At 39.3% G+C, this 14,463-nt stretch overlaps 2 protein-coding genes across 3 annotated transcripts in view; one reads left to right on the forward strand and one right to left on the reverse strand.

Moving 5' to 3' along the window:
- Nucleotides 1-14,463, forward strand: part of LOC110830296 (ankyrin repeat domain family member sosondowah) — a 369,880-nt gene that overhangs the window by 241,155 nt on the left and 114,262 nt on the right. The window lies entirely within an intron of this gene.
- Nucleotides 1-14,463, reverse strand: part of LOC110830290 (homeobox protein caupolican) — a 125,579-nt gene that overhangs the window by 81,241 nt on the left and 29,875 nt on the right. Inside the window, exon 1 of one of the 2 annotated variants that reach the window (XM_022065013.2) lies at nt 7,018-7,467. The exons of the other annotated variant lie outside the window; for it this stretch is intronic. Within the exon in view, the coding sequence (XP_021920705.1) occupies nt 7,018-7,065 (48 nt within the window). The 5' untranslated portion in view covers nt 7,066-7,467. Of the gene's footprint in view, nt 1-7,017; nt 7,468-14,463 lie in introns of those variants that run through there. 2 annotated transcript variants of the gene reach the window in all.

Raw genomic sequence — 14,463 nt, forward strand, 5'->3', positions numbered from 1 at the left:
TGTAATTAAGTTTTAAATTTATTAATATAATTTTTACACCTGATGATGGTTTAATAAAACCCAAACATGTTGTAAGTGTTCCAATTGTAAATCGATTATTCGATATAGAACACAGAATGATACTTTAATTATCTTATTTTAAATACATTGTGATTTGACGGAAAAACCAAATAATTAATTTTAATTTAATAAATCACAATATGACGCAACTACACTATCTTCTAAAGTTCAATTAGTTGGCATAAAACACGACAGGTCTTCACAGTCCAGTCACGAGAATTAAAGGTGAAATCCTGCAATTTTAGTTACAATTGTATTAATTTACGTAAGACCAGCAAGTCTACGTGTGATCCAATGTTAAGCTAGGTCCATTACATAATAATCGATTTGATTTACAGTACATGGTGCAGTACCTTATTTGAGAAGCCAATAAATTTAAGTTTCTTTTGGGAATCCCGAAATTTCATTAAAAATTTCACAACTGGGCATAGGCCTATTCTGACTCATATTAATCTAACCAGCACCTTCATGACCTATACCCATAACGCCTTTAATAGACCTATTGTCCTCACGTTTTCACCTGCCAGTAATATTAGGCCAGCAGTTGACTACCAGTAACACAACTCCTGGTTATGTAATTTTTCCGTCTGTTAGGTCGAGATATCTTAATCAGTGCTTTGTTCTTTCTTTTAGCCACCTTCAACCTACATTTCTTGTCTTATGGTGAAAAGCCAAATTTCATACACATTACAGTTTGGTCCCGGGTAATCTATAGCCTACGCTGATTGTGTAAGGGAGAAAAGGTTCATGATCTGTAACGCAAAGACGGGAAGGCGTTATCTGGTTCTGAGGACCCAGCCCGATCCCATCACTGAGACAGTCCAGATAAGTATAACTACTTGAAAATTAATGTCAGTCCTTGTATGTGAGTGTCACTGATAGGGGAACTACACTATCAATAAGTGTGAAAGTTTTTCAATAAAATGACGCGAAGACTACAATTTACTGCAGTTTATAAATTCACACTTTCTCAGATAAACCTAAAAGAAGCCGAGACAAAATATACTACCCCTTACAGAAAGGTTCACATTTTACGAGATGGTCTGTTAAGGAAACAGGAACCTGGGCTTGTACTGTCCGCCACAAAAACATCTTAACGCCTTATTGGAAATATGAGTAGGCCCAACTACTGTGACACCGCGATTCGCAAACTTTTCCAGGCTTCAACCACAATCGCCCTTTCTTACCGACTCGGACACGGGGACAATTTATTTAAATGCTAAGGTAGTTCATCGAAAAGCCATTAAAGTACGCCTGCTATAGCAAACAGGCTCAGATACCACTAAAATATTTCCTTCAGTGAGATATTTACCACTGCCGTTTGCTCGGATAATCCTTTAAATTTCAGTTTTTATTTCTGTTGTTACCATTTCGTATCTCTTCATTAAGCTTCAGGCCTACAACTGCTCGCAGCGATAATTATGCCTACTGCCATTTCTGGGTGTAAAACCAAGACGAATTTTCTGATGGGGGGTCACTATTTGTCATCGTACAAGCTAATGCAGTACTTAAAAAAATGTACGCGGACCGCACAATGGCCATCGGCAGCCCACCAATGGCCCGAGGGTTGAAAAATCCTGATATGATGAGAGAAATTAAGTAGAAAACACAAATTATTACGTTTCACATTGTGTAATTTTCCATCGTATTGTCACTTTTTGTTTCTTAGGTCTAAATCCCTTATCTGTATTTTGTTATCAAACTGTTCTTCCCACATACCACACGGCACACTCACACTACCACTACTACTACTACTGATACTGCTACTACTACTACCCCAAAGGCCTACGTATGGAAGTAGTCATGTAAGCACATGATATCACCTTCAGCATTAGGTTGGTCGGGGTATTTTACGACTCCTAGTTCTTGGAAATTCTGACATCAGTAGTCATGTATTCTGACAATAAATTTGTAGTTATCGCCTCACAAAGGTACAATTTGTATTTAGCGTTCACGATATTTTCTTTTTAGCAAGTTCAGTGGAACAGTGATAAAACTGTACTGATATTCGTAGAAACACCTTAGCCAACTTTCTAGAACTACAAACAGAAAGCTGTACATCGTTTAGAAAACACACATAATTTGGCCCCAGTTATTCAATAACTTACAATTTCAACCCATATGGAAGCCTATTTCCCATTTTAATAATGCATTATCTTCCCATCACTGTTATGGTCTTCCCAATGTTCGCTTTCAAAACATTTCCCGTAAGAGAATAATAACAGTGTTCCTTCTTTCATTCATATCAGGCAAACGTTTCCAACTGCCTTCATTTTGGACTGTACCACTTAACAAAAGGCCTACAGTTTAATTAAAATAATAGGCCTATAAATAACAAAATTGCTGGAAACGTAATTAACTCCATTCTCCGCTTAGGCAAAAGCTTACGTCATATCTCTCAGATCCAAGTAATCCTACAGATTTCCCCTCACATATTTTCAATCCGTGTTACATAATTAGCCTATTTCTTTGAGATTAATATTTTAAGGTGCAGTGTTAACTATCTGTTTTAACAATCAACAGATCGGAATTTTCTCGTGTGCATGTGTTCTTACAAGAACCAGCAATTGTGTGGCCGTGTTATATTCTTCTGGGTTTGACGCCATGCACACTCGACCCAGGAGGACGCCGCCATGTGAACCTCAAATCTCACCTAGCGATTGTTTTCCTAAATATTTACCAAATGATGTTTGTAAATAGGTAGGAACCGAATTTAGAAATATTACTAGAAGTAGAAGGATCTTCCCTATCCAAGGAGCAAAGACATTGCCTCGCAAAACAGAACAGAACGGCGGGAAAGAAATTTGAGAAATACAACACACGACTGTTACTACTGTGCTCAGGATCTGAACTCATGACTTCAGGAAGCGACATTCGTCTTCTCAACGCGGTGTGTTCTGTGAAATTTGGGCAGGCTGCATCAAGAGGAACATTTTTGAGGGTGGATACAAAAGTTAATCGTTTACAATTTCTAATTACACGTAATTGTTTACTCAGTTTGTATTTTGCCTAATAAGTATCTAAATGTGTCCTTTATTCTACGTGTGTCCTACACATTATAAAAAACAATACTCTGACCTCGGTCTACAATTCTTCGAAGAATAGCCTTTTTTGTTTCTTGTATCTGAATATCCACATTTAGATCGTCAGCAAAACTAAAATATTGGGTTTTGTCCGTAGCCAGATCAATCCACTTCGTGAAAATTCGTGTGACAGTCCAACACATGGTGACGTTCAAAACTTTTGAACTCGGTGTAAACTGAATTTCTACAAGTCAGCATAGATAGGTCACACGTAACACACAAAAAACATTGATTAGTGTTGGCCTGGAAACAAGTTTAGGCCTACGTCAGTTCATTTTAACGTGTAAATACGCAGTAACTGGAAACTTGTTCAACAATTCCGGGCTTAAGCGGGCAAGTTTCTAAGTTCAAAGAGAAATATTACTTCAGATTCACACTTAACAATGTCCATGCTGGTATTATTTTAATAAAAATGTTAATTTATTTGTAATTACATAGGCCTAACACGATTTCCATCGTTTAATAATCTCGTGTTTCGTAATTCAGAGAATGGGCCTACAGAAAATTGTATTTATCTACGTCCAGCGGTTTTCATTTCAATACCACTCAGGAGCTAACAATTCTGTATTTCTTCGGCGTCTATGTAACTCACTTGAAACAAAACTAAAAGAAGTAAAACTTCCTTCAAGGATTTAATTATGTTGGAAAATTTTGCTGTGAATGTAGGACTATTTTTTATGAACTCATAAAAAGCCACAATTCGTGCAAAATAATGTCACAATTATTATGAGACTATTACTGTTATTACGTTCATAAACCACGATTTATAGCCCTACAAGGACCCTAAATAAATATGCGTTGAACCGACACAGTCCTGTAATATCAGTTATCACTTTTCAAAACACGCATTTTTCGCCTTTATTATTATTATTATTTATATTGTTCTATTGTGGTTCCGTGGTTCTGTCATTTGCCTTGTTCCGTCCGCGTTTTAACCGTTTCCGACATCACACATTCCGTTCAACATATTCCCCCCCATAACGTCTTCAAATATTTACAGTTAATCTGTCGTAATTTTTCCTATAATTCGCCACACACTTTTGTTTCTCCGGGTCCGTCACTCTGAAGGGTTCTTCAGTATGAAGAACGAAGCATCAGGCGGCATCCCTTGAAGGGCAAGGCTCTGTTTGGATACCAGCCCCGCACCACAGCACTTTAAGCTCTAAATGGATATTAAATTGCCTTTATATAAGCGCGGAGGATGAGAGCAGGGCAAATGTTTGCCTTGCGCTTGTTGGCCGGACAAATAATTGGCTTCCTTGATCGCTGTGCACTCTCGGGACGTGACGGATAGCATTATCTATACTAATTATGCTAATAGTGACCCACCCGGCCGAGAGGGTTTGCGCACATCACAAGATATCTTACTTATGGTCGCTCGCAACCCCGAATCCTCGGTTCTGAAATCTATTTTACACTTTTGTTTTACGCAAATGTTGCCTGTTCAGACGATAGCACAAAAATGACGCATAAGCCGAAAGCCTATTTCTTTGATATGTGCATCGAAGCAGACATACAGACCTGGTGTCACAATTAAATATGCCCCGACGTGCAAGTCGATTTTCATTTGGTGCTCATATATTCCTGTGGGCTACTAAGAACGAACACTGGAATATTAAAACATAATTGCAGTTTATTAGTAGTTACAATTATTATATTAGAACTGTATTTATTTCTGTGCACAGAAATGCGTTCACTTTTTCCGTAAATCTTTGGAAAAATTCTAATGATAACCTTCTAATTGTTAAAATTTAGAGTTTATTTACAAATCCTTTATTAAAGTATACAATTTCTTTTTGGGATTAAACGTCTGACATGTTTCGATTCAGAACTTATAATGAAACAGCCCCTTGGAGGAATACTTTGACCGTGAAATCAGCCCTTCTCTGTATAGGAAAACAGAACATAGGCGGTCAGATATTCACGCACCAAGCGAGATTCGAACCCGCATCACTGTTTGGCATTACCGCTGACAGCACTCTGAATTAGCGGCCTGCTACGGACAATGCGAAGTTCGGAATTCCTTTCGATTGGCCGGCCGTGTTTTCATCGTGTCCTGAGGTGGAATAGTTGTTCTGAATTATAGACTCAACTCTTCTTCACTGACACCTGACTTTATATCCCAGGAACTGTTTTAGCTCTATCTTTCTTTTACTATCAAATAGTTAGTCCGTTTGCGAAAGTATTTCTAAATTGATCGCATGTTCCTTTACACTGAAAGTAGGTACAACACTGAAGGATGACTGAAAAATAAAACTATCGAAAAAAACTCGAACACCTCGAGGGCAAGAAAACATTTCAAAGCTTATAAAGGTAAACACTCAAAATTGCATCTCAACACTATAAAATTATGTCGTGTTCCTTTTACAAAGCACGCCTTAAATATTTATCGTGCCGTATAAAAAGTTTCCGAAGGCTTTACATATTATCTGAGTTTAATCGTGTTTTGGAATGCAATTTTATTTGGGCCTTGGAGACCTTAGGGACAGTGGTTCATTATACACCAGCCTCCTAACGCAGCAATGCATGTCATTTGCATACACTAAAGGAGCCGTCGCTTCTGTCTCGGACAGGAGAACTAATATCTCCCTTTTTAGTAAAGCTGAACACGGTAAATTTATATTTGAAAGCAGGCATGTTTGACTTGCGGCTACTCGAGTTCTTTATAAGCAAAAACTCACGCCTTTGTCGTACTGGTTAAACAAATTAATGTCGTAAATGAATAAATTAAATGATGGGTTAACGGCCTCTAAAAGTCACAATATTGGCCTAACGTCTTTCTTTAAATAGGTTAATGCAGACTTAGCTAGATTTATATCATACAAGCCATAGGCCTAAATCTGAATTGTTGCAACGTCATATTTACAATTGAAGATATCCGTCTTCTGGGTTGTTGCGCTGTGTAGTCTGGTCGATGTTTACCAACGTTTCAGGGGTCATACTGCCTCCGTCATCAGGGCGATGAATGTTGGTTAACATCGACCAGACTACACAGCGCAACAACCCAGAAGACAGAAATCTTCATACTCTGATGACGGAGGCAGTATGACCTCTGAAACGTTGGTTAACATCGACCAGACTACACAGCGCAACAACCCAGAAGACGGATATCATCATAGTAAAACGTTCTCAGAAGCTGGGAAACTGACTTAAATGGTGTTTTACAAACCTTACGCGAACTCAGTTTACATATGTATCTGCAAGGTACTGATAATTTTTCCGAGTCCTTCTTCAACACCGACCGGTGATTCGGTGTACTTAAGGTCTACAGTTTGAATAAAACGCTGGTAATTCGGAACAGCGTAGGATCCTGAAAGATTTACTTCCGTTTGTGCATAGATCTACCAATGAACGTTACGGTAATTCAGAATGCAACTTATCTTCGCATAAATTCGGGGCGTATTTTATAGATCACACTAGTAATTCGGACAACCCTAAGCCGTTAATTCACGGGACTCTGTAATTCGCAGTTTCCCATCAAAAGGCCTATCGGTAATTTCATTTTTAGGTCGATTTGAATAACTGATATCTTACATGCGGAGTTCGGGGTAGGCGACGGTACCGATAGTGCGTTGTCCTTTTGTACAGTAAGAATACTTGGAGGCAGTCCTCACGGCCTGAGAAGAACTTGCCCCAGCTAGCCAGGAATGCCACCAATTAACCTCACTGCACATCGACAATTGCCAGTAGATTATGTGGGTCTACCGATTATTGGGGGGACCTTCACACGCCAGGAAAGGGCTGTTACGTTTGTCCTGGATCTGCCCTGCAATCCTTAGGATATCCACACGTGTTTGCAAGTCATTGCCTTTGAGTCAAAACCACGACGGTCGAGAGAGTGCGTGTCTTAACACTAACAAGGCATGCGACTTACCTGTGAGGCCGACGTGTAGGAATAGCCGAACTGAGCATACGCAGACATTGTCACTTGCGAGTATCAGACTTACACAACAATCACTCGGGTCCGCATGTCGCGTCTCGCCCGCACTACCGCAGTAGTCCCACCATAACGAAGCACTGTTTCGCCGCTACATCGCGGGCAAACCAGCCGGCCTGTCCGCGGCACGTCGCGGTAGCTCCGCGTCCAGATAATGTCACACAGATCGCGGCAATCAATACAACACTGTATGGGCGGAGGGGGAGAGTTGAACTGCTGCCTGGGGGTTGTTATGTGTCTCTACAAGGGGATAATCTCACCCCCGCCCCCTGGATGTGCAACTATAATACTTCCGTCCGCCGTTGTTTCGCTGAACCCTGTAGCTGCAGCCACAAGCCAACGTAGCGATCGCTGTCAGCTCTTGGCACAAACTGAATAGGAGCCTGGGGTAACCTCTGGCGACGGATTTCAGAACGACAGAAACCGGAACCGTCAGTTGGATGCCTTGGATTACCCCCCCTTGCTTAGGCGTGGTTACTCTCGCGTTCTCCAATGACGGAACGACGCTGCGACTAGGGTACCGCCTTTTCTAAGCCTGGACGCCAACGGGAGGGCGAAAGCGACGTGAACCGCCCCATCGCCCCGCCCTCGACCAATATCAAAAGTCAGGGTCCAGTGGCACTAATGACGAGACTGCAGGAAGGGAAATACTAGCACGTTGAATGTTTATGGGGTCTGGCTACTCGCCCGCAAAAACCCATCAAGAAATCCTCGACAGGATACAATGTCACATCTTGAAGAAATGAGAAGAGCTGAGATGTGAATTTGTCGCCAGTGGCGGGCAGATGACAAATAACGTGTCTGTGAACCGATCCCTCGCTCCCAGCATCGCTTTTCCATCCGGAACGTCAGCCTAGTTCCTTTCCAGTTGTCATATCAATATTGGCCTCTTTGTAAGTTCCAGCGAGAGAAATTCTCGATGATTTTTCAGAACAAAAATTATAACAGTCCAATTAAATACCCGAAACTTTGTCGTTGCAGTTCCTTTACAAATCCGAAAAAGAATTTCGCACTTCGTGCTGTCTTCACATTTAAGGTACACGTGAAAAATCACAGAAAAATTTCCCTAAGTGCAAGAACTCAGGAACTACAAAACTTCAAAATTTTGTTTCTACGAGTTCTTCCCATGATCCCTTTCGACAGAATTTTATCCAGAATCTATTTGCCTGTTTTCAGTAATCAAAGAGGATGTAGCAAGGATGAGAAATTAATTCATACTTCCAAATTACCACATTTAGGAGATTCGTGAATTAATAATAATAATATTACAAGTGCGGTGTATTGATTGGCAGCAAATGACTCAGGTCCAGGGATTTGGAAAATGCTGTACCATGAACACCTTTTCAGTCTATTAATTAGTCTGTTAGTATTAGGCTGCTTATTTCGAGAAAAATTCCGATATTCAGTTGTTTTGCTTTCAATCTTATTTATTTATTAAGGATATTAGTAAAATTAAATTATTGATATTTCAGACATTTTAAATTTAATTTAAAGCATTGCAGTTTTTTTATTCACTGCCTGGATTCATTTGACAATTCGTCCATCATAGCTTTTAAAATGCGCCTACGATTAGTAGCCTACTTTTCATTTTACATTCTCTAATTCTAATTATATTTAATTATTGCCTAACGAATAATTTAGACGGTCTTTCCAAATTTCCTACAGATGCATTATTCTGACAAAGTCACAAAATTGTCTCGTCTATGCTAAGTGCATTTTTCATAAACACGTTTAGCCAATTAACAACGACAACTAGGCTTGCGAAGGTAGCCTAGTGTGTAAACACGGCATGTTGGCCTATGTGTGTGTATATATATATATATATATATATATGTGTGTGTGTGTGTGTGTGTGTGTGCCTCCTATGTATACGCCTGCAGGCGAACGACTCTCTGTTTATCGGACCACAACACATTGTGCCTACGTTTAGGATTATTCCATGAATGCTCTTAAAAATTCTTATCCGTAGCTTGAAACAAACTAATATTTTTTTAACCTAACCCACGTTTTAGACTACTTTCAATGAAAAGTGTGAGAACTGCCATCAAAATTTCAATGCTGTATCTTTCGTTGCTTTTCGTTTTGATGTTAATTTATCGTCCCATATAGTTTGCCCCTTGATACAGGATAGGCCTAAAGTTATATAATTATTTACGTCATAGGCGCACTCATCTTCTTGAAGGATTCCACTTTATAATTAGACCTGCTTGTGGTACAGATGTGAAACTTGTAGGCTTTGTGATCGTGTTGAATGTTTTATACGCCTATAATTTTAGTGCATTTGGGCATTTTTAGAAGTGATTTGGCGTTTGTGGTTTGAACATTCAAGCAGCGGAAATAGGCCTATAGAGTTCCCTCTTTTCTAGAATACTGACGTTCTCGGTAATGAATTACCGAAATTTAGACGTAGAATGTGATGTGAAATGTCTTCTTAGGAATACGAATAATATCGTTACACCTGTTCTGAGAAAACATATGAATGTAGACAGGCAAAATTTAAAATATGGGAGTTTACTTGAGTTTTTTGTTAAAATCGAATGGCTGTCCGTTAAATGAGTTTATTCCAACTGGCCAACAGGTAGCTAACACTAATGAGTCATTAACAAGTGTACAAACTTTGTCTCAAGAGAGATGTACTTGATATGCCAAACAGGATGTCGGTCACGTGGTCAGTTTAGTCGCTAATCGATAGTTTACAGGTGAACTAAAGTCGCTTAAGGCGGTTACGAATGCAGTAGAATTGAAATACATCCAACTGCTTTCATGTGCCTGAGGTAGCCTTGGGAAGCCTGCGGTAATTACTGTTAATTCTGCACAGGAAGGCAAAGAGCTATAGCCTGGAGGCAAACAGAAACTGCAATAGGCTTACTACGAGCAATTACTGTACTGTGTCTAATTAACAGTGGGCCTACAACAGTGGTTGCCGGCAGGCGCATTTAGGCCTATTCTGTACTATTGTTTTACTGGTCGCAGTATTTTGTGATAGGAAAATTGTGCTATGTAGCTTTCATTTGAGTGAATGTTTATGTTATAAATAAATATGGCTGTTACCATTACAAAGAACGTTTCTAATGTTTTGTAGACGTAATTGGAAATAACAATGAAAGATGTATTTATAGGGAGTAAACATGTCGAAACGCGTCCATTGCAATTGAGCATACCTGAAACTCGTTGGCCTTAATGTTTATTTTAATCATAATAATTCACAATCTATTTTTTATCTTTTCCCCTTAAATATAGACAACACCACATCGAAAGGTGTTAGGAATACAACTTGTAGTTCTTAAGATGATCTAGCTATATTTTTAACCACGTACTATATTCTCTATGGGTTATTACAAATGAAAACAATTATAGGTTTATTTGGAGTTCGGGTTAATTAGGCCGAATGGTCATATATTTTGGCGTTAGAGATCAAAATTAGCTAGGTCCTATATTCACCCTATAACTTAAGGTTAGATAAGGAATCCCGATGTCAAGTAATATCGAAAACTGCGTAGTACTTTCGATGAAATGCACGGACGGACATTCAGACTTTCAGGTTAGGCTGTGCGTTTATTTTATGAACGTTTTGCAAATAAGGCATGAATAGCCCAACCCAAAAAGAAGACAAAGCTTTCAATGTATTTAAAAAAAAAATTAAAAAAACGTTTCTTCAGACAGCGAGGCTTAGGATAGGCCTAATATCGGATAGTGAAAATGACAGTGGTGAATGAATAAAATAATTTAAAACAGTGAATGTATTCGTATATATTTGTAGAAATGGAAAGAACAGCGGATATTTATTCATTACACGTAGTAGAGTCCTTATTTAGAAGCTAATAGTTGCTCAGCTAGTTAAGAAATTTACCTTTCTTTTATAGAACCCGAAGATTTATTACCCTTTTACTAGAGTTCCTCCACTGATCCTTATTGCCAACCAGATAAATCCACTCCACGCCATTATGTTCTATTTCCCAGTTTGTATGAACACAAAAAATAATAAATAACTACTGCTGAATAAATAAAAAGATATAACATACACATAAATAAATGAAGTCGTTAATATGTGGCAGACTTCCTACCAGAGGAGCAGGCTGTGGCTGTAGCCAGGGTCAGAACCTCGGTCTCCCGCGATGCATGTACTGACGGAGGGAACATGAAATCCCACTCGGCTGTCAGATCCGTGGTGCAGCTCTGTGGCCGGCCGGACAGCTGAACCTGTCCTCTGCAGCTCAACGAAAATAGTATCGTCCCGTGTACGTAGAGAAACGGACAAGTTCCACTTTAGATAATACGCTTATTGACTCTTGTTGCCTATTTTAAGAAGCCTTTACGGGAAGTGACAACATAACTCGGCCGATAAAACTAAAAGGTGTCTTTTCTCTCATATGGATGTTCTTACGTGCGTTAGTGGACTAAGGACGGAAGTATTCATTCCTTGTGTAGAGACCTTGACCCCGTAACAACCAGCAGTATCTAGATGCACCACTTACTTCAAAAATCAAACAACGTACTTGTGGGCTTTGTATGGTTCTCGGAATAAACAGTGATTATTTCCATAAACAGCATTAACCAGCTTATCTTTGTAATGGAGAAGTGATGTTTTCTTGTGAGGTAGAAATTGAGTCTTTGTACGTTGTTGAAATGACCTTCAGCTTCAGAGTTTCAGCATAAGGACAAATTAGTCTTTTTAACTTCTCATGGCAGGCGTAGGCCTTTCAAAGGCACTAATTCGCCGGTGAAATGGTTAAAGGGTGTAGATTCAAAAATTACTACCGAAATAATTTTATATGGCTGTTACTTTAAGGCCTATAGCTAATCTATATTAGTGCAGAAGTCTCCTTGAAATTCAACTTGAATTCTTTTATTCGGTATCAAATGATATCCTAAATTGTGCAATTATTATTTTTGTCAAGTAGTTACTTTTTCAGTGGCAAGATATTCTGTTGTCGTTTGTCTCGCATGTCGGCAAACATTTCTCTTCGTCTACATTAACTTCCGGGAAAGGGGACACCAACAAGCACTGTAGAGGAAGCTCCGTGATCCAGAGACCTTCTGGATTGGCGGAGAGAAAAAAAAATGCTCACATGACAGTGAAAAATGTGTTACGCTACACACAGAAATAGTAACATTGAGATATTTCGCTTTTCCACCAAGCTTTATTACATTATTTAAAACAAAATCACCGAGAGACAAAAATAAGCTTGTATCTGTTGATTGGCAATCTCGTATATAGAACTAAGTGTCGTCGTCCAACCACACTTAAATTTGTAGAGTACCAACTTATTTGAATGACAAGCATTACATTGATTTGGGTGTGTACTCTGACAGAACACACATTTATGCCGAACGTAAAAATAGTCTGCGAGGAATAAATACACATAAATAAAATAAAAGAGTGACGTCATAGCTCGCGTAAACTCAAGTCCCTGTAACCAGAGTCCTGTGCCATAAAGACACACGGAAGAAGCGCATTGGGAATCCCGGAACCACATGGAAAGAGACGAAACGTCGCGGCCGAATTAGAACACTCGTAATTTATTTTCGGGAAGTCTCGGGTTCAAATCTCGGCCCAGAGACCTAATAACTTTACTGTTGTCTTTCGTGGGTTTTCTCAGTCCAGTCAGGACCTTAAACTGCGCTGTGCGATCGATTCCTTCCATGTCCATTTTAATTCTCGAATCATCCTGTATTCACCGTTATGAAGTCTGGTAGCGTCGCTAAGTAATCCCAAATAAATAAAATAGAGATGAATGGTTAATTTCGCCTTGTGGCTGTTTCCGTCCTGGTTAAATAGACCTGTATCCACTCTGTCTTCTGTGTAGCCTTCAATTTAGTTTGCGTTTTTAAATTTCTTTCTTATTTCAGACTTTTTTTAATTTTCTCAATCCTTATTTTGCATTTTTGGTTACCAGTGCCCTTATTTTGTATGTAGCCTGTCTCATCTGTCTTTCTGAACGATGATTATAAGTTAAAAAATTCAAGTAAACGTCGATAATTGTACGGGATAATACCTTATTTTGTGGTAGAATGTAGTTAAGAAGCATCTGAATGTTGGGATGTTGCTAACAAGTATGAATAATTAATCGAATACGACAAAGATGGTACTGGAAAGTGACGTCGTGTTAAAATATTTTAGTGATGCGTTGGAAATTTCGCAGACTACCGCACTTTGCTATTTTATGATAGGATGCAGGCCCTCCGAACGGCATTTTCTTTCTTCTCTAGGAAGGAGGGAGGAGCAGGCTCTCTGACGACAGTCTACACTTTACTGCGAGTATGTCTAGACGAAGTCCGTCACAGAGGCTACATGTCACATCGCCTGCTTCTCCGACACTTCCTCAAGACAATAAAGCTGGACAACTGAAGTTCCCTGAGGTTAAGGTGGCAAGGGCGTGAAGCTGACCATTCACCACCATCTAGTGCCGAGATTAGAAATGTGTGGAGTTTAACCCGCCACTCCCATACAGTTTCACGGCGCCGTGTTTAATTGGCACCAGGTACATATACTTATCTTTACCTTGTAGGCGATCTTAATAAAATCCCCAAAAAAGGGCATAGTCTGTTCTGAAGTTTATGGCTTATTCTTGTGGTGACTGTTGCGAGATAAGACGGAACAAGCACTTAACTTGCAGCCCAGGTAATGCGCTTACCGGCAGTTTTGGGCGGACTATGTTGAACACGTGGGGCTTGCAGTAATAACAGGGAAAAACTTCCGTTTTGAGAACAAAATACGATAATAGAAACAAGTCCTGGGAAGAACTCCTTAACCCTTACGTCTCTTCAAATATTTCAGTACATTCGGCGAGGCTAACAACAACTAGACGATTTAAATTGATAAGCATGCTGTTTATATACTCAGTTTCCGTCGGCAGCGATTCAGATTATATTTGCCACAAAACCCCCAAACTTTCGCTCCAATGCCATCCTTCTAGTTTTATAAACATAATATAGCGCAGGTTATTCATATGGGATGGAATTTATCTCCGTAGCTCCGATTCATTAGTTCCACGGTTGATATATTGGTTCTTTTTGACTAAAGCTAAGGTAGTATGCAGTAATCAGTACCAAGTTTAATGAAAATGTGTAAATTTGTTTAAAATCATTAGAGTGACGCATCGGGGTGGACAAGTAGAGACCTCCAATGCAGATCTGACGCTTTATATAAATCAGCCTAACTGTCACTTATGAAGCACAAAGCGTAAAAATTCCTTTTATTTTATTATCTCTAAAATCACAGAAAGTACGATGAAAGTGTTTTGCATTTTTCTCTGTATTTGTCCTAACCATCTTTCGCCCCGGTAAATATTTAGCAAGTTACGATCGTGATCAGGTCCATGTGTTTATGATGGAGATTACCGACATTTCAGATGTGCATGTTATCTCCATCATCAGAGTGAT

This window comes from Zootermopsis nevadensis, unplaced genomic scaffold (assembly GCF_977971745.1).
Source record: "Zootermopsis nevadensis isolate Lab colony 2312 unplaced genomic scaffold, Znev_1.0 Znev_ptg000010l, whole genome shotgun sequence".
Lineage (NCBI taxonomy): Eukaryota > Metazoa > Arthropoda > Insecta > Blattodea > Termopsidae > Zootermopsis > Zootermopsis nevadensis.